The sequence below is a fragment of the Microtus oregoni genome, unplaced genomic scaffold (genome assembly GCF_018167655.1).
Source record: "Microtus oregoni isolate MIOR12 unplaced genomic scaffold, Mior012 000006F_ref0000085, whole genome shotgun sequence".
Classification (NCBI taxonomy): domain Eukaryota; kingdom Metazoa; phylum Chordata; class Mammalia; order Rodentia; family Cricetidae; genus Microtus; species Microtus oregoni.
In genome coordinates, this window is record NW_024543065.1 from 21,771,036 (window position 1) to 21,798,462 (window position 27,427).

General features: G+C 39.3%; 1 protein-coding gene across 1 annotated transcript in view; it reads left to right on the forward strand.

Annotated features, from left to right (window-relative positions):
* The first annotated feature begins 264 nt into the window (after window positions 1–264).
* Frk (fyn related Src family tyrosine kinase) overlaps window positions 265–27,427 on the forward strand; it is a 101,470-nt gene continuing 74,307 nt past the window's right edge. The window contains exon 1 of the mRNA XM_041654675.1: window positions 265–1,164. Coding sequence (XP_041510609.1) covers window positions 800–1,164 — 365 coding nt within the window. The 5' untranslated portion in view covers window positions 265–799. The remainder of the gene's footprint in view (window positions 1,165–27,427) is intronic.

Genomic DNA, 27,427 nt, shown 5'->3' on the forward strand with positions numbered 1-27,427 from the left:
CACATATTTATGGGGAAATAAATCTCTGCCCTTCATTCTGTGTAGGGTTTATAGCAAGACACAGGGAGAGAGAACCGCCCGGACTAGCCCAGTTCTCTAGAGTTGGGTTTAGGCTGCTTTAAGAGTCTGGTTCCCTGGTTAGGGGGCTGGTCTATCCTAGGTGTGGGAGGAGGGGAGGGTAAAGCTGGCCTGGGAGTTCCTTTTAGATCAGACAAAAAGAAACCAGGAAGTTAGGAGGAATTATTACAGTCTGTCCAGCTCAGGATGTTAAAGGCGATAACCTCCACGGCCTGGTTATTCATTAGCAAAAAGGAAAGCTCCAGGGAGAGCAGCGCCGGTGCAGCTGCAGGGTTGAGGCTGGGTGAGAGCAGCTGGAGCAGGCCAGGTCGGGAGCTTTGGCCCCGAGTTAGTAGCAATCTCTTGATAACTTTTTCTTGGGACAGAGGGAAAGGTGGCTGTTCTTTGTTCTCAGATGTCTGCTTAAATCGACCCCCTTCTATTTTATTTATTGTGGGGTACCTAAGCGGTCAGGAAGAAGTACCTTCCCACTGGACCTCCTGCCCAGAAGTCCCCTCTTGATTTTGCCCCAGGGCAGCTGCTACAAACAGAAAGTCAGCTGTGAGTCTGTCTTAGCCAAACCCAGATCTGCCGGAGTGATCTGAAGCAGGACTCTATCCGCTCTGCACAGTATGGTGAGTGGCGGCTGATCTGGAAACTGCTTGGTCTCGGAGGAAGACGGTGAATCTGGACAGCCTGTGGGGAGAGGTTGTCCCTCTCCCCTACTCCCAGCCAGGGCACCATGGGCAGCATCTGTGTGAGGCTCCGGGCATACATGCAGCGCCTTCTCCCCTGCTGGTCCCACGAGGCAGACAAGTCAGTGGTGATTGAGAATCCAGGGGCCTGCTGTCCCCCAGAGACTCCCAGGTCACAGGAGCCCGAGAGGAGCCATGGCCACTACTTTGTGGCTCTGTTTGACTACCAAGCCCGTACCGCAGAGGACCTGAGCTTCCGTGCTGGCGACAAACTCCAAGTTTTGGACACTTCGCATGAGGGCTGGTGGTTGGCCAGACATTTGGAGCAGAAGGGAGCCGGCTTGGGACAGCAGCTGCAGGGCTACATTCCTTCCAATTACGTGGCAGAGGACCGGAGTCTCCAGGCAGAGCCGTGAGTAGCACTGACCACATTTTGTTTCTTGAATCTCCGGGGGCTGGATACGGAGTGCTCCCTCTTACCTGTCCACTGACCCCTGATCCACAGATCGGTCCCATGTGGGGAAGCACTGGTCAGAAGCCACTAATTGAAACATGCCTTTTTCCAAGAAGCGACAGGCATGTGGTGATCACTGTTAAAGCGACTTTGATTACGGTGTGCACATCTCCGGTCCATTTAATACTCTCACCCTGTCTCACTTTAAATAGAATGATGTTTTCATTTACGGAGAACCATAATCTCCCCTAAACATAGTTTTAAATCTAAAATTTGAGGCTTCTGGTTTAGTGTTAACTTTCCAATCATTCCAGACTAATACTACAGACCTTACAGCTATCCACAGCCATTTCTATTCTGGTAGGCTCACAAGTGGGCTAACTTACCCAGAGGATAACACAACTGCGCAGTACTAGTTTGGAATTCCTGGATTCTTCTTAGGTGTACTTTTCATAGTATGGTAGATTTTGGTTGTTAGGATTAAAAGCTGGCCAGGTATAGACAACAAATTTTAAAAAGAAAAGTCACGGAAATATTTCTTCAGAACAGTAGATAAAGATTTCATCATGAAAAAAAAAAACAAAACAAAACAAAATGACTTAATGGGGGGGGGTTGATGATGAGCAGATTTAGTTCCAGTTATTTATCTCTGATTGTAGTGGTTAAACAATTATCTAGCCTTGTAAAAATGGATTTCAACCGGTTCCTGAATAAATCTGATTACCATATCTTATGGTCTAAATCTGAAATATACCCCTCCACCCTGCATACTCAGGTTTTGAATATTTTCTCCAGCAGGTGGTGCTGCTTTTGAAGTCTGGAAGCTTTCAGAGGCTGTGCCTAGGTGATGGAAGTCCATCATTAGGACATGCCTTTGAAGAGTGTGCCCAACCTTTACTCTCCATCTCTCTCTGTGTTTACTGCTCCACCATAATATGACCAGTTCTTTCCACCTGAGCTTAGTCACCGTACCTGCTTTCCTAGGATAGATGAAAACCTTCAGAAGCCGTGGGCCAAAATAAATATTTTCTTCCTCAGGGGTGGGAGAGAGAGAGAGAGAGAGAGAGAGAGAGAGAGAGAGAGAGAACTTATCCTAGTATTTGAATAATTCCTATGGTTTGTAATAAAACCATAAAAGAAGAATGATTTATGAATTTATTAAGCCACAGTCATCCATCCATCCACCCTTTCAAACAGCAGGCATAGTTGGCAGTGTGCTTGGTGTTTGGTTAGAAAGGGGATAGAATGTAGTCTTGACATGGGTATATAGACTCTAGAGGACTAGGAAGCATGTTGAGGAGATCCAATGTTGGTGAGGAGTTACAATGAAATCTAATTCAGGAAATGGGCTCATGGTAGAAACGGTTCCTTACACGGGAGGTCACTGGAAATCCTCTCATATTCTTATCTGGGGATTTTTCTTTCTGATTGCTTTTATTATTATTTTTAGATAAAATCTTTATTAATTCTTTGAGAATCACATGTGCAATATGATCACATTCATTCCCGTTTCCACATAGTTTTTGCTTCTTTGCGAGCTGCACATCTCTTATTGCTGCAGAAAACAGGATGGCTAGGACAGCCATGGGCTGCTGTGGTTTCCCAACTGGATATTCCAAAAGAAGGATGGTTTAGTGATTGTTGAGATTTTTTTTTTTTACCAACATCAAGAATCTTTAAAATTAAGAAGGCTATAATTTATGCTTAACTAGCTATTAATTGACATAGACTTTTGGTGGGCAGAAATGATAAATAAACCAATGATAAGATGCCTGGCTGGGCATGGTGATGCACCCCTGTAATCTCAGCAACTCAGGGGACTGAGACAGGAGGATTGCTACATGTTTGAGAGCAGTTCGAGCTACACAGTGACTACAAGGCCAGCCTAAGAACCTTGCTTCAAGAGAAAGAAAGAAAGAAAGAAAGAAAGAAAGAGAGAAAGAAAGAAAGGAAGGAAGGAAGAAAGAAAGAGAAAGACCTGAACAAACTCTTATTTTCTGTGGTAGTCTAGATCTTCTCCCAACTAATTTCTCATGAAACTGAGTAATATCTGAAGCATACCAGGTATCTTTTTCTCACCTACTAAATGCTTAGTTACATGCCTTTCCTGCTACTTTGTTTCTGTGTCAGGCATTATGCATATTTTATATTCAGTGTAACCTTATCAGAACAAACACTTGGATGTTAATATTTAGTGCCTTGAATTCATGACATACGACTGTTTAAGCATATTAGACTCATTGCAGTTTAGCGATTCCTCTGTACGATCTCTGGGGCGGCCTAGCCGCCCTCATTTCGTGACTGTGTATGAATGAAAGCTCTTATGTACTTTCATGTGGTACATTAGCTACATTTATCCTTATTAGATTACAAATGCTGCCAGCCAGGGCACTGGAAGAAGATGAGCTGCCCCAAAGGGAATGCACACTGGTTAAAAGACTGGACACAGTGTCTGGACTAATTTAAATTGTCTGCCTATGAATACAAACCAAAGCCGCTGTACTAAGTATCGTGGTTCTTTTTCAACTCACTGGCATGGTTCTTCAGTTCACAGGGATGGTTTGTAGCCAAGAGCACTCTTTTCCACTTTCCACTTAACTCAAGACCAACTCTTGGAATTGGTTGTCAACTGTGCTACCATCATGGCCAACTCAGGTCTCCAGAGTGTTTCCTCCTACCCTTTTCAGTGGTAACAGGATGTTGGCAGGTGCTGCTGTGCTGCCTCAGCCAGGATAGGATACTTGTTTCTTTCTAGACACACACAGAAGTTTCACTTAGATCCCTGGTTTCTTGCCATCTCGTGGCTGAATTTCTACAGGTTGCCAGAAGTGTTTCCATTCCACCACCAAAAGTGATTGTAACTTAGCAGGTTTTAGAATGAGGATGTTCAAGAGACTCATACAGTGCTTTATTATCAAAGGAATCATCTACAAATTTAAATAGTTTCATTGAGATTTGCAGCCCATCTTCCAGTTTTCCTTTTGAAGACTGTAAAACAGTTAATGTGGCTGTCAAGTTAAGTCAATAGACCTGAAGAGATTGTTGCCTGGATTCACTGAAGTAGTAAGAATAGGTTATGGGAAGCCAGTGTAAGAGGATTCATTGAATTTCTAATTACTTAGTTCAACATATTAGTATTTACTTGTTTATGTCTTTATCTTGACTTTTATCAGCAGGAAAACAATGTAAGTACTTCTGCTGTTATTACTACTAGGGCAAATCAATTGAAGGTTTTAGTTGGCTGAAATCCACCCCCAATTTTTTTTTGATACCTGGAAGTAGAGATGTCACAAGAACCACACTATTGTTAAAACGAACCACTGTGCTAATGGATTATTACCGTACTTGGACATGCTTGAAGTTCCCTGAGTATCTTACATTAAGTGATAATGACCCAGTTCTTAAGGAATTTTGCTTCTGTGAAGAACCCTTATATTTATATTTTCTTCAATTTGAATTTATTCCTAGATCCTCTTATAGATGAGTGTTTTTCTTCAACATTTTCAATTCAGAATCCATCAGAAACTTTTCTTACTCAGAGCTCCTTTAGAAGATATTATTTGGTGTTTTTAAAGATAGCTAATATACTGATTACTATGTGTTAAAGACTTGGTCCTGGGGAGGGGAGCACTGCTGGGAAGTCCTTAGGTCACCGGAACTGTGTCCCCCAAGACTGTGGGACCTTAGTCTATGCCCCCTCTTTTCTTTCACCATGTGAGCGTTTTTTCCTACTATGCCCTGACTTGGACTGTATTGCTGTATCCGAGGTCCACAGCACTGGGGTGAACTTGGTGTTGGTCTGGAACCTACAAAAGCATGAGATGACCAAAATGTTTCCTTTTCTTGTGTGCATGTGTATGCATACTGTGTGATGTGCATGTATGTATCTGTATGTGGAGGCCAGAAGACAACTTCCATGTCCTCAGCTACTGTATACTTGGTTTTTAAGACAGATCCTACAATGATCTGGGATTCACCAAATAGGCTATGCTAGCTGTCCACTAAGTGCAAGGGAGCTGCCTCCTCTGCCTCCTGAGCACTTGGGTTATCATTCAATGCTACCATTTTTCACACAGGTACTGGGGATGGAACTTAGATCCTTAGATCTTGCAAGGTCTGGGTCCATGGGTACTGCCAACAACAAAGTCAACAGCAACAAAACAAACAAACAAAAATCAAATCCTCACAGTAACTTCTGAGTGTTATTTATTTTAAAATTAAAACCCATTCTTTTGTCGCATTTTGTGTGTGTGTGTGTGTGTGTGTGTGTGTTCTTGCTTAAGAATCAACTGCTGCATTCTGTGACTATCCAATTAGCTAGGAGAATGAATCAGCAGTCAGAGAATCAGTTATTTGCTTTGCTAGCTGTATAACTTGGCTTTATGTTCTTTAGTGTCTTGGCACTTATGAGTCAAACTCTAAAGCGTATGAAGTTTCTCTTTGCCCCCTAAGTTCAATGATAGCTGATTTTGGTGCATAGGGAGAGTCCTGTACCTCTTGGACAAGAAGCAAAACGTTGTTTGGGAAACTTTGCCCTCTCCTTTGCTTCCCTCCTTAATAAAGGTACATTCTTTTCCTCCATCCATCCCTCCCTCCCCTTTTCCCCTCCATTCCTCCTCCTCACCTTTTTTTGTTGTCTACATACTATTTTAGAGTCTACCTTGAAAAGGACAGTAAGATTCAGGATTTGTAGCTTTTTAATATTTATTAATTTTTAATTTTTTCATTAAGCTATATATTTTTCTCTTCTCCCCTTCCATCCTCCCTCCCTTTTACCCTCTCCCATGATCTCCACTTTCCCAATTTACTCAGGAGAGCTTGTCTTTTTCTACATGTAGATTAAATTCATGTCCTCTTTGTTGTCTATGTTCTCTGGGGTTATGACTTGTAGACTGGTTTTTCTTTGCTTTATGCCTAAAGGCCACTTATGAGTGAATACATATTGTATTTGTCTTTCTGGGTCTAGGTTACCTCACTCAATATGATGTTTTCTAGATCTGTCCATTTGCATGCAAATTTCAAGATGCCATTATTTTTTTCTGCTGTGTAGTACTTCACTGTGTAAACGTAACACATTTTCTTTATCCATTGTTCAGTCGAGGGACATTTAGGTTGTTTCCAGGTTCTGGCTATGGCAAATAATGCTTATTTGTAATGCTGATGAGTGTTTTGCCTGCATTGTATGCAAGTCCACTATGAGCATGCCTGATGCCTTTGTCAATCAGAAAAGGGCATGGGATCCTCTGGAATTGGAATTACAGACGGTTGTGAGCTGCCATGTGGGTGCTGGGGGTGGAACCCTGGTCCTCTGGAATAGCAGTGAGTCATCTCTCCGGTCCAGTATCGTAATTCTCGATTATTAGCAATTGAGGCTTACAGGATAAAAATATTAGAATGTTTTGAAGTATGAAAATATTTTTGGTTGTGAGCCTAGCCTTTAACGGCTGAGCCATCTCTCCAGCCCAAAATAATGGAACTTTCCCCTGTCCTTTTAGGGTATCTATTTCTTCTTGTAATCCTTTTAAAGTGTTAAATGAGAGTTCTTTTAAAATATTATACAATTCAAGGTCATTGCCATTGTCTGGCTTGAAGATAGTAGCCTGGAGAAATAAAATAGATACTTTTAGAAATTGTCTCATGTCATTTTAGAACAGAGTTAGGCTTTACTGCTTGGTGCATCAAATATTATTGAATTTAGAAATTATCAATAACGTCAGTGATCTCAGTCATTTTCAACCTAGGTGTCAGGCAATTTCTCAGCAGGGATATAAAGCCAAGTTTTAAAAATTATATTAGTTGAAGATAAGCACTGTAGTTTCAAAATAAAAAGTTTATTAACAAATGAATGAAAAAAGAGCTTCAAAATATTTGTAAACTACACTGGCATAATAGATTTTACCTTTACTAAGTAGTTAAGTCACTAGAAAATCCCCATGGGCAGCCAATCATCTGGGTGTTTCTTTGTGTAGGTTCTTTCTTTTCTTTTGTGGTTATTCTCAAGGAATATTAAATGTTCGTGTGTAGAGATGAAAATAATGGATTTATAGTTTTTCCCCAAGATAAAACATATCTAAATATTATAATTCCAGAAATCAACTAAAAAGTGGTTTATAGTCATGAAAGTGAAGTACATCTTAAATACACATATGGTTATCTAGGAAATAATGTGTGTTTGATCAAAGATAAGAATGTAGGACCAACAGTTCAAATCAGACAAATGAAGAGTTAGACATCATGAAATCAATTGGGACTATATATCACTTGACGATTGTATTACCTATAGATTCATACTTTTCATTTTCTTTGAATTCTTTGTTATTATCTGGTTTTTGCTGTGGTTTGAATCAAGAGTATAGTAAATGTGTTGCTGAAGAAATTAGCTTATCAGAATTTTATCTCATCGTTAACGTTATTTTCATGTTAACATTGTACTATGTTCATGTACACAAACTGTTTATATTAAGTCTATTATTTTATAGAATATAAATGTATCTATATTATTTTATAGAATAAATGTTCATATAATTGCCATCACTCTAAGGAAAATGACAACTACTGGTTTTATCTGTATTGGAAGGATGGCTAAATATCTAAAACTATGAGAAATGTTCTTGATTAGGCACTCTCCAAATTAAAAAAAAAACCACAGAGGCATAATGAAATAATAAGGAGCAGTATCAATTAAACTGCATTGAAATCACAGTTAAAAATTGAGTTAATAGGGTCTTAAATAATTAACAGAGGAAAGACTTCATTCCATGCATCTCATTACACCTTTGAGAAACCTTGATCAATCATCGTTCGGAATCACTAAGTTGAGCTGGAAGTTATCTTTTCTACAAAAAGTAGTATAATTGATAATGCTTTGGAAATTTCACTTAGAGTATTTCATTCAGGACAAATTTCTTTCTAGAGAAAGTACTGATTTTTCTCTTTTCAGATTTTCAACAGATTACAGACAGTGGAGAAATTCCATGTGTATGAGATGAATCCCAAACTACCTGAAGAGGAGTCTTAAAGAGCAGAACTTAAACTTCACCTTTATTGAACTTGTTTTTTAATTGCAATAGTTTAGCGGACCCCCAGATAGCTTTTTTTTTGTTTTTTTGTTTTTGTTTTTGTTTTTGTTCAGATGAGTTCATTTGAGAGTTTAGATTGCTTTTGTTGATGTGTTGTGTTTTGGGATCTTGTGGTTTTCTTTTTTTTCTTTTTCTTTCTTTCTTTTCTTTCTTTTTTTTAACAAATAAAAGGCAAACATGTCACTTGTACACAATGTTGTGCACTGTAAGATAAAAGCTAACTTTCTTTCGTGCGTTTTGGTTTGTCTTGTGACTACCAAGAAAAGAAAATCAAACAATAATTTGCCTCAACTGACTGAAAAGATTCCTTTTGGTTCATCCAGCTTCCAATGTTACAGTAACTTAGAGCACAATACTTCAGTTCTTTCAGCGAATACCCGAGCGATGCTCAAGCATTGATGGAATGGAAATTTAATGGGAATATAATACTGGTTGTTCTTTTTCGTCTACACTCTTGCATGCTTTATGACACAGGATCTGGATTTCATTATGGCTGCTATCACTTACCTGTGGAACTCTGGGCAAATTATTGACACCCCATCTCACTTTCTCATATAAAACATGGAACTAATAATGGCACCTTTTCCTCAGGATTTATTCTATGACATGATACTGTCCAAAAAGATTCAGTGTAAAGAGCCACTCCATTGTAAGGGTTTAATAAATGTTACGTATTATTTACTTGGCACCCCCCCCCCCCATCAATTGTATAGTATAGCACCATTTTAGGCTATGTTCATAATATTTTTTTTTCTACAGCCTGAGTCCTACACTGGAGACCTAGACTACTGTCTTCGGATAGACTGTTCCAACAGACTATTCCATTTGGTTTTCCTGGAACTCCCTTTCGTCTTCATTACCTGATGTGGTGGAACTTACCGTTGGTCTCTCCCTCTTAGTCCTACTCTAGCTTCTAGGGTACACTAAGACTTTCTGCTTACGGGTTTTAGCATCCTTTGTTGTTATGGAAACTTTGTTTTCTGCAGAACTGTAAACTGGGTACACGGGTGGTAAGAAATAGAGCCATTGTCTTGCCTCTGTCCTGAGCTTGGTGTATGTGTAATAAGACTAGCTGGGTAAAAGAGAAATTCAGTGCAATACTACTGTCGTTCTCAGGTGTGTTTAAAAAGCAGCTAATAGCCGGGCGGTGGTGGCGCACGCCTTTAATCCCAGCACTCGGGAGGCAGAGGCAGGCGGATCTCTGTGAGTTCGAGGCCAGCCTGGTCTACAAGAGCTAGTTCCAGGACAGGAACCAAAAGCTACGGAGAAACCCTGTCTCAAAAATTAAAAAAAAAAAAAAAATGAATAAATAAATAAAAAGCAGCTAATAGACTGAACTCTCTGAGTTCCTTTTTTTAAAAAAAATTATTAGGGGATCTATATTAATGGTATTAACCATTATGCATTGTCTCTGTGAGTTGCTCATACCTTAATTTTTTGTTAGAGTCACAGTCATAGTACCATAATCTCCAAACTCCAAAAGAATAAATTTCTATACTCTAACCCCAGAAGTGACAGAGTTGTTTTTTACAACACAGAATGAATATGAAGCCAAGAAAAATGATAACTCTCATGGAGATGGTGTCTAAAAGTCATATACACAGACTCTAAACTATACCTTGATTATATTCAAAGTAAATCAATTACTGGGTAGAGCTTAAAAATGGGAAGCAAGCCAAAACCTAATTTGCAAAATTAATATTGTGGGCCAGGCTTGTAATTTCAGTTTTTATAGTCAACATATATAATTTCAAATTAGTATGTTTTGAAATATTTTCAGCTTATATGTGCTGAAAGTTGACTGGAGTGGATATTAATAGAGTTTGACTGTTACATTCTAAACATTACCAAACAAAATAATTCTAGCTTCTTTTTGCTAATTTCCTTGCTAATTAGCTGCTACTTTCTCTACAGCCTTCTCTCTGATTTCCATTTTTAATGGGGTCCTTAGCACTTCTTAGCACTGAAAACACTGAGCTGCTTTCTCCAGGGAAGGTAGTTATGCAGATTAATAGCAGCTGTAATGGTGTTTTGGGGCTCCTTCAAGCTATTTTCCAAAGCCTGCAACTTTAGTATTAGTTTATGTGGCTGTTTCTTTGAAGATTAATGGAACATCAGAATTTTTCAAAAATGCATAGATGCAAATATAGACCATGTGACCTCTATTCCCCACGTTATTGTTTATTTAATTCAATTCAGATACTACCTTGGTGTAAGATCATTCTGTTATGTCATGCTTTTTCTACAGAGATGCTTTTTCAGTAAGATGTTTTCCTATTTAAAAATTGAGTTAATTAGCATGTCAAAGTCTCTAATGTTTATATGTATTTTTATAATTTATATGATGGTTTATAAAGCCTTCAAGTTTTGGGACAATTTTAATGAGAATTTTTCATGATTCCTCTGCCTTTTTGAGGGTAAAATGAAAAGAATAATTCAAGAAATGCAATTACTAGGAACTTCTGAACTTCACGCACATAGTAATTTGAAAGGAATTTAGAATCTTATTGAAAAATATTTCCACCAACACAAATGTTGCATAGGTCACTGGGAGCTTGATTTGAATGGTTCATAGGAATCTTATATAGTTCTTCTGATGAAGCAGTATTATTGACAGATATCAGGTCATTATAATGATATTCTGGTCTCACATTTCTGAATTTTAATTATAACATATTGAGATGCTATGCCATGAGACTGACACTACTTTTTTTTCTTCCCACTGCTGCTCAGGAATCATCTCAGGGGAGGGAGGTGGGGCTTTGGTAGTTCTGAGTGCTGTGATTAAAATTCTTTCTCCTCAGTCTCTGCACCACGTCTGATCAATGAAAGAAATGATTTCGAGGGACTCAACAAACATTTTGCTTGTGTGCTTACTGTATTAAAAATTTCTATCATGGATGCTGTATAAATTATTGAGACAATGCTTCTTCTGTGGAGAACTTTGCAGTCTTAGGAAGTCATAGGAATATATAGAGAATATTGTGTCAATGTTTTTTAGCAAAAGCTCTCCAGGAGCACAACTGTAGCGATTTGCAGAGAAGGAACATGGCACAGAGAAGATAGGATCTTCTCAGAAATACAGCATTAGAAAAGGCTGTGATATTTGAGAGTGCAGTTCTGGGGAGGGTGTAGGGAAGAGAGGCTTTGCTCTGGATTAGATTCTGCCTGGAAGCAGAGATGCACATATAGTTGAACATCAGTAAATCTTGAGAAAGCAAGACTATTAAGAGACTGAAGGTGCAATTGGCAAAGAAGCAGCAGTCACCCGAGTGAGCCAGGCTAGATGAATACCTGGTTGTTTTTGTCATTAGATAGTGTATATGCTTTTGTGGATGCTCACAGATGGTATTATGGTGGGTTGGCCTTGATTATCATGATCTGTCATGATCATAAAGTGATCTTGTCTGATGTTGATGACCTATGAGACTGTTTACGTTTAATAGGGAACACCAAGACCTAGCCTTAAGTGCTGTGCCTGCTTCTGCACTTAAGGGCTTCTTTTTAATTTCCTGGGATAGACAGATGATGATTTATGCTGTAGGAGCAGCACAAACTGTCATGTCATACATATATGAAAATAATTATTTACTGTTTAATGAAGAAAGCAATACATGGGTGAATAGGTAGAGGTTGAAGAGATCAGTTTTGAGTTGGAGAAAATCAGACCTTTCTTTGAAGGCTCAACTCACACAATCTTTCTAGAAGGAACTCTTTATTGAAAGGATTCATAATCTGTTTTTTCTATAATTTTGTATTGAATGCTAGTAGAGCAAGAAGTTATAATGACTGTCATTTGAGAAGGGTTACCATTGTCTAGCCCCAAATGCACATAAATTAGCTGACATTGTCTTTTGTCACAGAACATCCTCATGAGGCAGGCGTTTTCATTGTAACCATTCATAAATGTGGAGGAAGAAGCCAAGTAAACTGCTCAACAGGATTCTATTAGGACTTAATTTTGATTTCTAGGGCCGAATAAAATATAAGAGTAGAGAGGTGAGCAATGCTGTGGGCCAATGTAGGACTTGAGGGCAAAGGAAATACAAACATTTTTGTGCATCTTCAAAGTAGTAAGCACATACAAAACCAATTTAATTCTTACATGATAGCTCTGTCTGGCAAGTTTTCATATCACTGTTTGTAGGGCTGGAAAATTGAGACTAAAATTAAATAGATTCTAGAGTTGTCTTATCTTGTGAGTGGTAGAGGTGGAGCTAAGTTAGATGAGAAAAAGAGAAAGGGGCTGGAATGGAACAGTCATTTTAAAACATTAAATGAAATATTCATTTCCTACAGTAATTTTATTTTGGGGACAGCATTTTTCTTTTACTTTTTAAAAATATGCTTTCAATTTAGACATAATTATATCACTCTCCCCTCCTTTGACATGCCAACTTTCAAGTCATAATAAAATATCTCAATGAAAATATTTAGAAGAAATATAGACACAAAAATATCCAGACAGAGGGGCAAGTTAGTTCTGTCACATGTCACAGAAATATAGAAATCATGTAGTCCTGTAGCATTTATAAATATTATGAGGATCCATAGATTAAAGGCCCCCAAAGAGAGAAGGGAGGAAAAGATCAAATCTTTAGCAATATTTGTAGTCAGATGAGGAAGAATGATCTGTACATTTTGGTAAAATCCCATTTTGGGTTGTGTAGTATATGTCAACATTCTTAAGCAATCTCCTGCCTCTCTGACAGCTACCACAATCAGGATGAGTTGATTTGTTTTGCTCAATAGTATAGTAGCAAATGTGGTAAGAGTAGAGACAAGTATTTATAAGTTGGTATTTGCTTTCTGCTCTTAGAGTTCTCCAGCTATCATGCACAAAACGTAAGTCAATTGGCAGGTGGGTACAAAACTATGAAGAGCTCCTTCTGGTCAACCTGTTTTGCTAGTTTAAATGATTAAGCCTGTTTAAGATGAGTGGAGCCCATTCTACATAACTCACCTTTAGTTTATGAGCTTATAGATGTTTATGAACCAAATGTGATTAATACAAGAAGAGGCAACAAAGGAAACAATGGACTCAAAAAAGTAGACAAAAACCAAAGGCATCTTTTTCAAAACAAGTTAATAGCATGCAAACAGAAGGTTTTGGGTTAGTTGCTAGAGAAAGGCTAAGGGAACAAGAAAGAGGTAATGGCCACAGGCTGGTGACAGCATGTAATAAAGATATAGATTTACAAAGGAGCACTGCTTTTTTTTTCTGCCTGAGACTCTGCACTGGGCGACTTAGTTCTGTTGACTCACAGTAAAAGTATTTGTATGAGACCTAGGTCAATCCAGAGGGTCAGCATTAGGGAACACAAAAGCCACAGGGTCAGGGGAATCAGCTGCCTCCACCTCTAATCAGAGTCTGGAGTGTCTTACAGGACTGTTTGGTTAGGGTTTATAGTCTATATCTTGTCTCTAGGGAATCGGTGGGGAGCTATATTCATTAGTGTCTAGTGGACTGATTATTTAGTGGTTGAGATAGAATGAGAACAGACTTAGGATTTAATCTTTTTAAAATTTTATTGAATCCTTAAGGTTTCATGTCATGTACCCCACTTCTGTTTACTTCCTGGTCTTCTAGCTGCCCCCATTCCTGCTGCGCCCCCCATTCCTTTTGTACCCCCATCCTCCATGAAGGGAACAAAACAAGGTTAGCAAGCAAGCAGACAAGAGTAAGCAAAAACAGACAACCTCCCCCCCCCCCCCCAAAAAAAAAAAACAACAACTCAATAAACCAAACCAGAACAAAATCCACACCAGGAATAGAAAAAACTCTTCTCCTTCTCTCCTGCCTCTCCCTCTCTTCTTTATCTATCCTGGTGACATTAGAGGCTTCTGTGTGTCATATAGTATACCCCTTTGTCCCATCAGCTTGACTGGTGAATGTTCATTGCAATAAGTATGTTTCAAGGCCTCTGGTTTTTGGTATACCATCCTCACTGGATTCTCACCAGAGCTCCTCTGCAGTATTCCATGGCCACCCCACATTGTGGAGATCTTGTGGGTATCATTCTACAGGACCAATCTCTTTATGAGCTCCAGTAAAACCTAGATGGATTAGATACTAGGGTGAGTCAACCCAAGGCCCAATTGTGGGCCTGGGTATTAGCCAGGCAGGTCAGATGGAGCCAAGGAGGCCTCCTGCCTTGGGTGGGGGTAGGAGAGTCAGTTCCCCTACATGCAAGCCCTCAGAGTAGGTTCATCCTAATCTGTGGTGAGGGTTGGGGGCCTTCTCTCCCAAGTGAAAAGGCCAGCTCTCTTATTGTAGTGGCTAGCTAGAGGCAAGGCCAACTTTCTCAAGGCACTGAAGGGTGGGGCCAGCTCAACAAAGTCCTCTGATTTCATCTCATATGGTTTCTAAGGCCTTCTGAGGTGATGCTGGCCACAGACATCAACACAGATTCCAGGTGTGGCTGGACTGAGCCTCAATCTTATTGACTGTCCTCAAACACTTTGAAAATGCAATAGAGTATTCTGAATGTATAACCCCCTTTTAGGGGCCATACTGTTGGAAGAATGCGCTCAGTACTAGATCTTGAACAGAAGCAGGACCCAGATGTTTCTTTGAAGGAAGTTTGATTGGCACTAGATTAAGGTGATGACACAATTGGAGTTTGCTTGGAAATAACTGAGTCAGATTAATAACTTTAAAAATGATTCAATGTGTAGGAATGTACCTTGCCCGTGCACTGGAACAAGTCGTTCTCTAAGATAATATTAGTTACGTTATGAAATAAAAAGAATGCCTTCAGAGCCACTTATTCTAGGAACCTTCTATACATCGGAGCAATACAAGAGCCACCATGCTTTCTGGAAATCCCTGGGGACTGAGTCCACCTTCTTTTCTGTTCTGGCATGCTGTCTTTGCCTCTGTGGTTATGATGCAGTGGATGCAGTGATGTTTCTGATAAAAACAATATAAAAGTGACCCAGTAGCTTCTATCCCTGTGTTATACAAAAGCTGACTGCAAAACAGGTCCAACTGGTTTGGAGGTTGACTCACTGGGCTCTGGGCTCTGTTTTAGCAGAGGGAGGGTTGCCTCAGGGAAGCAATGGTTTAGGAAAATGAGAGGTCACAGAAGTGATAAGTTCCGGTCAAATAACAGGAGGCAGAAGATGTGAGTGACCATTCATGGAGGCTAAAGAATCACACTAAGTGATTTTTCACTTTTGAAAGAAAATTTGGGAGCTTAAAGAAAGTCCTGATCCTTTTTAAAGCCCCAAAGTTCATTTCCAAAGTTATGTAGTACTATACAATATTTTAGCTTATCAATAACTTTTTTTTATCTTTTAAGATAAATCTGATGAATGTTAAGAAGTATGTATAGCTTTTAGGGAAATTTTGAAGTTATGATTGACAAGCATCATTACCAGCTTGTCTAACAAGCAAGTCCTAACAGTGGTTTCTCTGCCTCCGAGACTCAGAACAAAACCCGTTTTCCCTAGAAAAAACTGGTAGTAGCTCAGTTTTTGAAAGGAAATGGCCAGGTAAATCCAAATGCCCACTGATTTTGGTTTATTTGGTCAATGAAACATGACATGCAACAACAGGGGTGGAGTTTGGAAATGTACCATGTTTCAGAAGATGGGAAAGCAGAGAAAAGACTTGCCACGCAAACACACGAGCGTGATGACCCCCTTGTAATTCTAGGGTGAGGAAGGCAGAGAAGGGATCTCCAGGGCAACATGGTTAGTTTATGGGTTCTGAATTTGATTGGGAGACCCTGCCTCAGTGAATTTGAAGGAGCGTAGGTGAGGAAAATATGTAGTGTTAGTCCTGGGCTCTCCATACATACTCACACATGTAGTATGCACCCACATGTGTGTGTCCACATACATGCAAACACACATATATTTGTGCATCTATGTTTACACACACATGCACTTGTATCAACATATATACCTGTGAGAAAAATTTTCAAGACTATACTATACATATGTATTTAAAATAAAAAAGTTTGTATTTTTAATGTCATCAAATAAGTTAAATAATATATTCTTTAGGTTTGTGTATTTTGGAAAACTACAAATAAAACTAAAGGAACAATGAGCAGATGAGTAGATTGCTGTTTAATGTATTCATTTGAGTATTGTAGATTTAAAAATAATAATTAGATATTGGAGTCAGGTGTGTGGCGCAGTGGTAGTGTCCTTGTTTTGCAAGTCTGTGGTCCTGAGTTCAATCCATAGCTCTGAAAAATGAAGCCAACAACAACTAAAAGTAGCTTAAGCATTAAACCAAAGGATGAGACAGGCAGTGGTGGCACATGCATTTAATCTCAGGACAGGGAAGGCAGAGGCAGGTGGATCTCTGTGAGTTCGAGGCCAAGCTGGTCTATAAGAGCTAGTTTCAGAACAGACTCCAAAGCTACAGAGAAACCCCGTCTGGAAAAACAAAAACAACAACAAAACCAAAATCCAAAGGTGGCAAGTCTGTCAACCATGAAGCTAAACAGACATTGCAACCACAGAGGCAGCAGAAGAGGCTAACTTTGTTACAATACTGGTTTAACCTAATTATTCTTTAATGCTTCATTCCTAACATGAGTTGGGAAGATCTAAAACAGAACGGCTTTGCCCTTTCTGATCTCTTCATACAACATGACTTCAAGGATTCCTCTGTTTGCATCCTGATGCCAAGGCTCCTCATCCCTTTGACCATGATTGCTCTGGGTTCTAAGGCTCAGTTGCATACCTTGAAATAGTTCACGAACCTCTGAAATTTTGCATACGATTTGTGTGGTATGTTGAGGACAAGACACTCAAGAAACCGTATTTTAAAAGTACAAGATCTTGCATTCTGAAATTAATGTGACTCAAGTTTAAAGTTTGTTTCCCTGGAAAACTTGATTTGCTTTATTATATCAGGAACTAGAACTTTATTGCCTCCCGTGTTTTTCTGTGTTGCCCAGAAGTTCAGAGTCCAGTTATATGCCTATTAGTCATAACTTTATCTGACCTTAATACGCTTTATTCTTGGTCTCGCTTGGTTCCTTTTAAAAACATGTGTACAATTCCTCATCAATATATTTTGAGGTTTTCTTCTGGAGTGGGGTTTCACATTGTAATCTACTTTAATAAATAAGTAAAAACAATTATTAGTATAAACATAATTTATATTTTAAAACAAAAACATAAACCAAAACAAATTTTATATGCTAATGTATGTAGTAACCGAAGTATACAATTAAACAACTGGCATTCTTAGTTTTTTTAAGAGACTACTACTGAACCATTGAGGACAGGTTGTTTGACTATGGGCTGCAACTCTAGCCTCCTCTCTCTATGACTGGTTTTCCTGGACACTGAGCAGCTTAACTCTGCCTCCCCTGCCTCTTTCTTTGCTTCTTTCATTCCCTTTTCAAAGTCAGCTGGGAGCACCCTTGTCTATTGGACATTTGACATGAGCTCCTTACCATTCTCTTTGTTTTCTTTGTGCGCCTGTGTGTTGAACTCCTTTGGCTTGTCGCTTATCAACAGGACCAGGTAGGGAAGTTTAATATCCCTTCAGAGGGATGCTGACCCTCACTGAGAGCCGGGTCCATTACAAAAGAAACACAAAACATGAAGAAATCAGGAGGAGAAGACAAGAAGGGAGCACGGTGGATTGAAACGTAGGTGAAGAGAAGGGTTGATGGGAAGGGATGAGAGTAAAGAAAGGACTCTGTTCAACAGCGGTGTAATCAAATTAAAGAAGGATAAGTTAACATTTAAGCTAGACAAATAAAGGTGGAGTGTATGAGAGGCAGAGAGATTAGAAGAAGGATTGATAAGCAGATAAAAGCACTAACTGGTTTGTGGCTGAGAAGACCCGCCCAGGAATCTGTGCCAAATGCTGACGAATGCTGGTGGCTATTCGGAGGATGCTGACATCCAGGGAGGCCCAGGATTTGATGGTCATGTTATTGTAACTGCGTTTATGAATACCTCTGGAGCTTTTCTATCAAGGAGATGAGCAAATTTTAATCCGTGCTTGCTTACTCCATCAGAAGTGAAGTAAGTATAATACTGGTTATTGATGCTGACATAGCAAAGCTCATTTGCCTCTTGGTTCCTCCATCTTTATACCATTCAGTTTGTCTGTTAGCCTGGGTGTTGGCAGCCTTTCACAGAGTAGAAAGAAAACCTACAGCAACATACAACCCTATTATGCAGACGATGATAGCAGGTGGCATGACATACTTAGAAGTGCATTGGCCTATACAGTGTGCACACTGGTTAATGCAAGTTGGTATTGATATATGAACTCTTTTATATTGACTAATGAAAAATTGATTGTAGAGCCATGCTATTAAAAACAAAAGACTTCTGTTGGGAATTAACATAACTTAATAGCCTTACTTTGGTACCCAAGGATTCAAGGAATCAGAAGAGGAAGGCACCAACACACTAACATGGGCCTGATTATTGCCACCAGGAAAGACGTGAAACACATGTCATTCAATGATTAAATGCTCAAAAGAATGCTATGTAAATACTAAGAAAAACACATAAGTAGGGCAGGAAATTGCTTTTTGAGGAGTTATACCTGGATTGGAGAGGGTTTATAACACAGTTCTGCTCAATCCTCCATGCAACATGTCCACACACTTGTTTACTTTTATGTAGATGGATATTTATTTTATAAGGCTCTCGTACTTATTTAATGGGTAAAATACAATTTTCTCCTTTCTCAAAGAAACGTTTTCAGATGATGGGACTTGCAACCCCACAGAAGTTGGTCTTCCTCATATACAAAGGGACAATGTCTCCTCGAGATTCCATTTGCTCAACAGTTCTGTGAAGATAAGGCCCTCACCAAAACACACTGTTTTTGACATTGCTAACTGCGTCATGGCATCCTAGTGGACCACTGGGCAGGCGCAGTGGTTGAGTTTTGAACAGAGGGCATTATGAACAGAATGATCTCAACTCTCCTCCCCCCCACCACAACCTATGTTTTGTTAGCTATTTTACATATTTTAGCAAATTTTGGCTGCCATGTTTGTGTGCCACCAGAAAGCAAGGGTAGCATAAGTGACAAACGGTTTAATTTGGTCCAACAGACAACCAATGTGTTTGCTGGAGGCAGCAGGAATGGGCTGCTCCTGCTTTGCTGACTCGAGGAACTTTCTCTAGCTTGTGGAGTTAAGCCTGTGCTGGGAGAGGAGGGCCAAGTAGTTCACTGCTGGTAATTTGTCCTGGAAAGAGGTTTTGTCCAGCCAAGGGAGCAAACGGATCTAATTTTCAGAAAAAAAAAAAGAAACAAACTTATGTTCAAACTTCCTCTAAAAATAGCAAACTGGCCCTCACTCTGCGGTTTCTTTCCTGTCCAAATTTTGTCCTGGGATTGAAGAGCAAGATTAAATCACATTTAGTGGAATTTACAGGTAGTGGCAATAGAGAAAGGAATCCAGAGGGAGAGAGCAAGTAGATGGAATGAGGACATAAACCTGAGAATTTTAAGAAACCAGGAAGAACTAAGGGAGGGGAAGACAGTGTTCAAATATCTATTACAAAGTGGCAAGCGTCCATGAACCATGAATGTGCTCTATTGTAAACAGAAACCATAGGAACTGATGTTCACCTGCTCGCTACTTATTCACGGGTAGTTGTTACAACATAGAAACTCCAGACAGGTTAGTTCAGCCAACAATATTGAAAAAAAAAATAAGTACAAGAGGCATTATAGGAAACATCTAACAGTAACTCTCTTAAGAGCTGAGTGGGTCGTGTATTTAATTCTATGAAGTAGCTCATGACATATGACATTTGACATATAACATTTCTTGTGTCTTGTCCCCTCTTGATTGAGGCACCTTGTGACATTTAGTCTAAGTACTCTAGCTATCGAGCACCAACACTTTGCTAGTCAAATATAATAGTATGTTATCCCTTTGGAAAAAAGCTTCAACCAGTTGTTAGAGGGTGCTGAAAGTGTGCTGTAAATGGATGGATAGGACGTCTTCCTAGGTGTGGTTCAGTTGGAGAAGAATAAGGTGGTTAGTGCATTTTAGAGTGTACATGATTTTCATGTATTCTCTGAGCTTAACAGAAGTGTGATATGTGGGTATTGATTTCTTGTAAAAATTCTAGACTGAGCAAGGAACTCAGGACCGCGAGGGGTGCACCCACACACTGAGACAATGGGGATGTTCTATCGGGAACTCACCAAGGCCAGCTGGCCTGGGTCTGAAAAAGCCTGGGATAAAACCGGACTCGCTGAACATAGGGGACAATGAGGACTACTGAGAACTCAAGAACAATGGCAATGGGTTTTTGATCCTACTGCATGTACTGGCTTTGTGGGAGCCTAGGCAGTTTGGATGCTCACCTTACTAGACCTGGATGGAGGTGGGTGGTCCTTGGACTTCCCACAGGTCAGGGAACCCTGATTGCTCTTTGGGCTGATGAGGGAGGGGGACTTTATTGGGGGAGGGGGAGGGAAATGGGAGGCGGTGGCGGGGAAGAGACAGAAATCTTTAATAAATAAATAAATTAAAAAAAGTTCTAGACTGCTCTTATGCTCACCACTGTAATTTAAATTCTGGTGGGAAGGCCACTCAGAAGCAGACAAACAAAATCAATATTCTCACTTCTTAGGAAATAATTCTTGACTCCATTTCCCCTCTGGCTACTGCTTGTGAAGCTGCTGTCTTCAGCAACAGAGCTCTTTGAAAAACTTGTCTGAACAAGGAGCCCTATTTCTTTTCTTTTCTTTTCTTTTCTTTCTTTCTTTCTTTCTTTTTCTTTCTTTCTGTCTTTCTTTTAGTTTTAACTTAAAAATATTTTGAGGGAGGGGGATGCGATGCCACAGGGTGCATCTGTGGGGGGTAATAGGACAACTTATGCGAGTCAGTTTTCTCTTTCCTCCACATGGGTTATAGGTATTAAACTATAATTACCCAAGGCTGTCAGTCTGGATAATTGCCTTGACCCACAAGACATCTCCATGATGCCACCTTTATTTTTTTACAATGAAGATATAAAACACTTGCAAAATTACAGAAACAGTGCCTCTAATCCATCACTTTAACTTCAAAATTGACCAAACATGGAAATCTTTTGAAGTATATTATTTGTAGTAATTCTTCAAACATTGTCTTAGGTTTTTTTTTTTCTGTGATGAAAAAATATACCAAAGCAACTTGAGGAGGAAAAGGTTTATTTGACTTATACAGCCTCAGTCACAATCCACTGAGAGAAGTTAAGGTAGAAACTCAAGCAGAGGCCATGGAGGAGTGCTGCTTACTGGCTTGTCCCTCATGACTTGCTCAGTCTGCTTGCTTATAAAACCCAGGACCACCAGCCTAGAGGTGGTGCCACCCTCAATGGGCTGGGCTCTCCTTCATTAATCACCAATTAAGGAAATGCTGTGCAGGCTTGCCTCCAGACCAATCTTACAGAGGCATTTTCTCAAGGTTCTTTCTTCTCAGATGGCTATAGCTTGTGTCAAGTTGACATAGAATTAGTCAGCACATTTCATACATGTATATTGTGTATGTTGATCACATTCAGCCCCTACTCTCCTCCTTCTACCTCTTCCCTTCTACCCCTCCCCTCCCACCATCATGGCTTTTTTTTTATTATAACCTATGCACTATTTCTGTTTGTGCTGTGCATATATGTATGGTGTCTGGCCATCTACTGGAGCACAGTCACCTACCAGGGCCCACACACCCTTAATTCAAACTGACTCTCCCCATTCTAATAACCATCAATGGTCAATAGCTCCCTAGCTATGGGTAGGGACTCATGGCTCTTTTCTACCTCTGTGCTGAAATAGCTCCTGGCTTCACGTGGCCAGGTCTTCCACTGTGAGTTCAGGAAAGCAGCAGACCTGTTGTTTACAGGAGGCACTGTTTTGTTCAAGTCCTGCCTGTCTTCTGACACTTATCTTTCCACACCTCTCCTGTACCCTAAACCTTTGAGGGAAAGGATGTGATATAGATATCCCATTTATTACTGATCACTCCACAGGCACTTGCCTCTTCACGCAGTGGACTATGGTTAGGGCAGAAACTCACAACTCGAGGGCATCTTGTCTCGTCCTTTTACTTCTCACCTCTGCCCCTGCAGTGTTTTGAAGCAAATCCTAGACATATGTAAATATAATTCTACTCATTAACTTTTTGTGCCTCTCGGAGATACGAAAGGCTAATAATCAAATAAACACAATTACAAAATAGCAAATACTTCTAAAACTTAAAATACTCTTCTGCCGTCTATTAGCCTCTAATGAGAGAGTTCCATGAACTTGCTCAGCTCTGTCTTAGGACACTTGCTAAGAAAGGATGGGTATCACAGAACCATTCTGACTCCCATTTCCCTTCCCTGTTTCATTTCCAGCCAATCACTGTATGCCATCTTGCTTTTCCTGTATTGTGTACTTGTTACCCACCATCTACCACGATATATTTTAAGAACCCCTTTGATCTTTCAGTCTGGTTTGGTGTGGTAGTTTTTCACCAAGTTTTTCTTGATTCAGCTCATGCTCTGCAAAAATCTATACCAAACCTAAGATGAGATGTCAGAAAACTAAAAGTTATTTTCTATTCCAAATTCTCTATGCAGGTGAACCCCGAATTTCTCTGTGGTGACTTATCAGAACCCAAAGATCCTCTGTTTCCATTTACCTCTTTGAGTTCCATTCTCACAGCTCAGGCTTGACTTCTATTTCTTCCGCAAATCCAGTGGTGGAAGAGAAGTTACAAATTTATTTTGTACCTTCTTGTTTGGAGCCTCATGTTTGATTTCTCTTGTTCAGTAAATTATAAAGAGCTAGGGAGAAGAGCAAGCGGTGCAAATACAATTTGACCTTTGGAGTTTTTTTGTGCGTGGTCTTGGAGACAAAGGGACCTTGCTTATCTTAAGCCACTGACCTACAGTGGTAGGTGCCAAATGACTGCAAATGCTTGATGACAAAAGACATTATCTTCTTTGTCTTTTTATGCATACAATCACCCTGAAATACTGGAAAACAGTTTTAAGTTTTATAGATATTGTGGGGAAGGTCCACTATTCTCACGAATATTTTTAATTAGCTTGTGTTGAGACTTCAGACAGATTTCTATCCAAAACTGGCTGCCCAGTCTCAGTCTCACAAAAGCAGCATTTCTGACACATTAATTTTTGAGTCAAAAAGGGGAACTTTTGAGTGTCTAACAATAGTCTTTAGTGTTTCTAACAAGATGAAATTCTATGTTATCAATATATCCCACACCAGACATTTAAAAATAGTTATATGTTCAGAGGTTTAATTTTTTTTAGTGACTTCATTTCAATATGCATATTCCTAAAAGAGGTTTGAATAAGGCAAAAATAACCTGAATACTTCACGGTGCCACTACAAAATTCATAGCTTGAAAGATGTGCTTCCCTCCCCTAAAAAACTAAAGACGGTCATGAAATAGAAATGGATATGAGCTTGCTCTATTGTCACTTGACATTTCAGTTGTAATTAACAGAACCTCTGGTATGAGCCAGCTTTAATTGGCATTGTAAAGTGTTTAAACACAGAGTGTAATAACTATGCTTAGTGGAAGTGGATCCTGAACGTTCATCAGCTTATCTCATGTTTATTGAAGCTTTCTCTTTGAATGCTGAACCATTGAGTTCGTTAAATTATCACATGGATGTGAATGTTCTGCTATGCTCATGTGGTCTGTAGTCATTGTTGCTTCCTTGGAATATCGTGGCACTGGGGACAGGCTCTGTCATGGGATTTCAGTCTGCAGGGTTTGTAGAAAGTCCTTCTCAAGGATAGCTTGGAGGGATGGTGCTTGGGAAGCTGCCTTCCTGTGTTGTTGTCACTTATGCTAATAGTGTGTCTTTAAAACATAGAAGTATTTTCTTTTTCCTGATGATAAACACTAAAAGATGCCCAGTACCGAGTTTCAGAAAACACTGAGAAATGTGACCACTGCAGGAATTCAGAATAGCTGGATACCTGATACAATGTCCTTTAAAAAATCATTTCATTTTTTAAAATGAATTTTATCCTCAATTCACTGGATCTTATTTTAGAACTAAAGTCACTTAAGGTATGACCAAGTTTCATCCTAAAAACAATAGGCTGTATGTATTTGTAGCTGACTTTAAGGTGTTTTGATGTTGTAGGTGTAGGTTTCAGGACTGTAGGACCCTCCCTGGCGCCCAGATTTAACCTGCATGGATTTAAATCCACTACTGTGAGTTCTTATTACTCACACTGAAATGGCAGCTAGAAAGAGATGAAAAGAACAGTTGTGAGCATGCTTGCTCTGGCTTCTCTGATATTTAAATTGTTAAAAGTTCAAGTTTAAATTCGAGTTGTCTTCCTTCAGCCACAGCCTCTACACACGGTTTTCTGCTTTTCAGAAACTGACTGAAATGTTTTGCATTCTTTATTCCATATTGCCTATGGTGACATTTAAAAGAATTATTAAGACATCTTCAGGTGTTTTGCATCAAGAATACTACACAGACAAAAGAACATTTTTTTTGATGTTTGTGTGCGGGTGTCTGCTACATCAAAGTGGCTTGAATAAATAGTCTACTTTTTTTCTCATCTTATTTTAAGCTGCTGCTTTGTCTTCATTTTAGTTTTTATAATTTTCATTTTAATCCTGTCAAGTGAATGTACCGTAGCTTATTGGAGCTTGTTTCTGCAATCAGCATTTAAGCTCCAGGGTATTATTTATTATTTACAATGTTTTGATTAATATAACAGTAACTATCTTCCTACATAAAGATTTCCCTCATATTTTGTAGGAGTTTGGTAGGATTTATTCCTAGAATCAGAATGAACAAGCCAAATGTATATACAGCTAGTTTTCAGTAACTTACTGCTTTTGCCATATTTGTTTTTTTTTGTTCATAAAATTCCTTTATGATTTTATGCTCATAAAATTCTTTTTGCTATTTGGAATTATCATACTTTTTCTAATAGCAGGAAACCTTTCAATATTAATCAATTTGAATTTCCCCATGTGTGTTTTTGTGTATGCATATGTGTACATGCTCATGGATGTGATGGTGTATGTGCCCGTATGTGTACTTGCGTGTGTGGAGGCCAAAGGCAATTGTTCTTCAGGCTCTGTCTTCCATGGTTTTGAGGCTACGGTCTTCCTGTAGCTTGCAAATATGTGGGCCTGACTGGCAATCAAGCCCCCACCTCTGCCGCCTTACCTTTGGGATCACCATGTGATGCTCTGCATCAGGCCTTTCGGTGTGATCACGTGGGATAGACCTCACATCTTCATGCTTGGTTGGCAAGAACCTCACTGACTTAGCCATATCTCGAGCTCTGAATGTACTTCTTAGAACTGCATAGCTCCTAATTACATTTAGACTTTGACTAATTATAAACTTGGAATTTCTTTCACTACTACCTCTGCTAAAGAGAATGGCAAGTTCAGTAGACTGCTATGGTACTGTACCAAGGTAATCTATTATCTCGTATTAGGTCAGGGATCCATCATACTCTGAGATAACTTTATCTTAATTAAATTTGTAATCACGTCATTGCAAGTTGGGTCACATTCTGAGGTAGTGGTGCCTAGCAACTTAACCTATGAACTTTTCAGGAAGGGGGAAGCACACTTCAGCTCTAAACATTGCTTATCTGGACACTGCTCAGTGATAGAACTGTGTTCTCTCATTTGTCTATAAAATCGCCATGTGAAAAAGTTAGTGACTATTGCATTCACCCCAGGTACGTCTCCAACACATCTAACAAAATTTTATTGGTATATTTGAGAGCTTGTACTGCTCCACACTCAACTCTTTAAGACTTGATTCTGGCCGAACAGCAATATACCACCTTGAATCTTAAACAAATGTTATGGCCAGTGTCCATTGTTTCGGGAATACGCTGTGAACCCCTTACCATCTCTTCCTTGCTCCATGATCTTGTTTTGTGTCCCCTTTGATTCATCTTTCTCTACTGTTAAAGGTTTAGAGTTTTGATCTTCAATTGAACATCATTATTCACTTGTTAGAGAACATTTTTTCCCTTCTGGAAAGTCATTTGTAGAATAATTACTCTATTTATCTTTTTTCTTTTTAAAACTTTTCCTTTATTGGTCATTTTGATGGAGAGAGAAACCAGCTCTCTTGAAAGAATTTGATTATTTGAAATACAACTTATCCATATTTCCGACACTTTATCAATAGGAGTAAACAAAATGGTCTGGCTATGTAGTTAGACAGGTACCTATATACGTGCACCATTTCATGTCTCGGTAACTAAATATCTGAGAAGAAGCACGTACATGAGGAAGGGTTTGTTTGTCTTACAGTTTTAGGTGATACAGTCAGCCTCAAAAGGGAAAGTACAGCCTCAGCAGAGTGAGGTGACTGATTACATTGCTTCTGCAATCAGGAAACACACTCCAGCCAGAAAGAGGGACTAGGCTATAAATTCCCCAGATCTGTCCACAATGACCCATTTCCTCCAAGGATACTCAAAGTCCTGAGCCTTTTGATCATTGGCCCTCTAATTAATTGTCCTTATTGTGTTCTTGTCACATATGCAAAGTCCTGGGCACGTAGTTTCTGAGCACTATATGTCAAGGATTGCTGGAGGCTGACCTCAACACTGAATTTCCTCTTCTCAGCCTGACATTTGCCATCTCGCTGGCTTTAAGCTGTGGCATGCATGTTAGCACTTTGGGACTTTTTTCCTTTGACATTTTCTTGAGCACAAACATTTAGCACTTTTCCTAAGCCTTACAAACCTAAATAATTTTTTGCCTTTTATTTTATTCCTTGTAGATAAATGGAAACTGAACTTTGAATAATGATGTGAACATTTTTTTCATCTTATTATTAGCCTCTGGTCATTGGATAAAATAATGGGCTTTGTTGTGATATTTTTATTCATATGTATAACAAACTTTGATCAAATTCACTCCTTCATTTGAATACTTTGCCTACATAGCACATAAATATTTTGAAATCTTGCATAACAATAATTTGTAATACTCTAAGCATTAATATGTATAGTACAAGTAAATTCATTTTTTCTTTCCAGCTCTTTTAATTGTACCGCAGTTTTTAGTAGAAGAGTAATTTGTAAATATCCGTGCCTATTTTGTGGTCCTGGTTGGTGCCAGAGCCCAGGGCTTTGCACATGCTAGCAAGTTTCTACCACATCTCAAGATCTCGTAGAT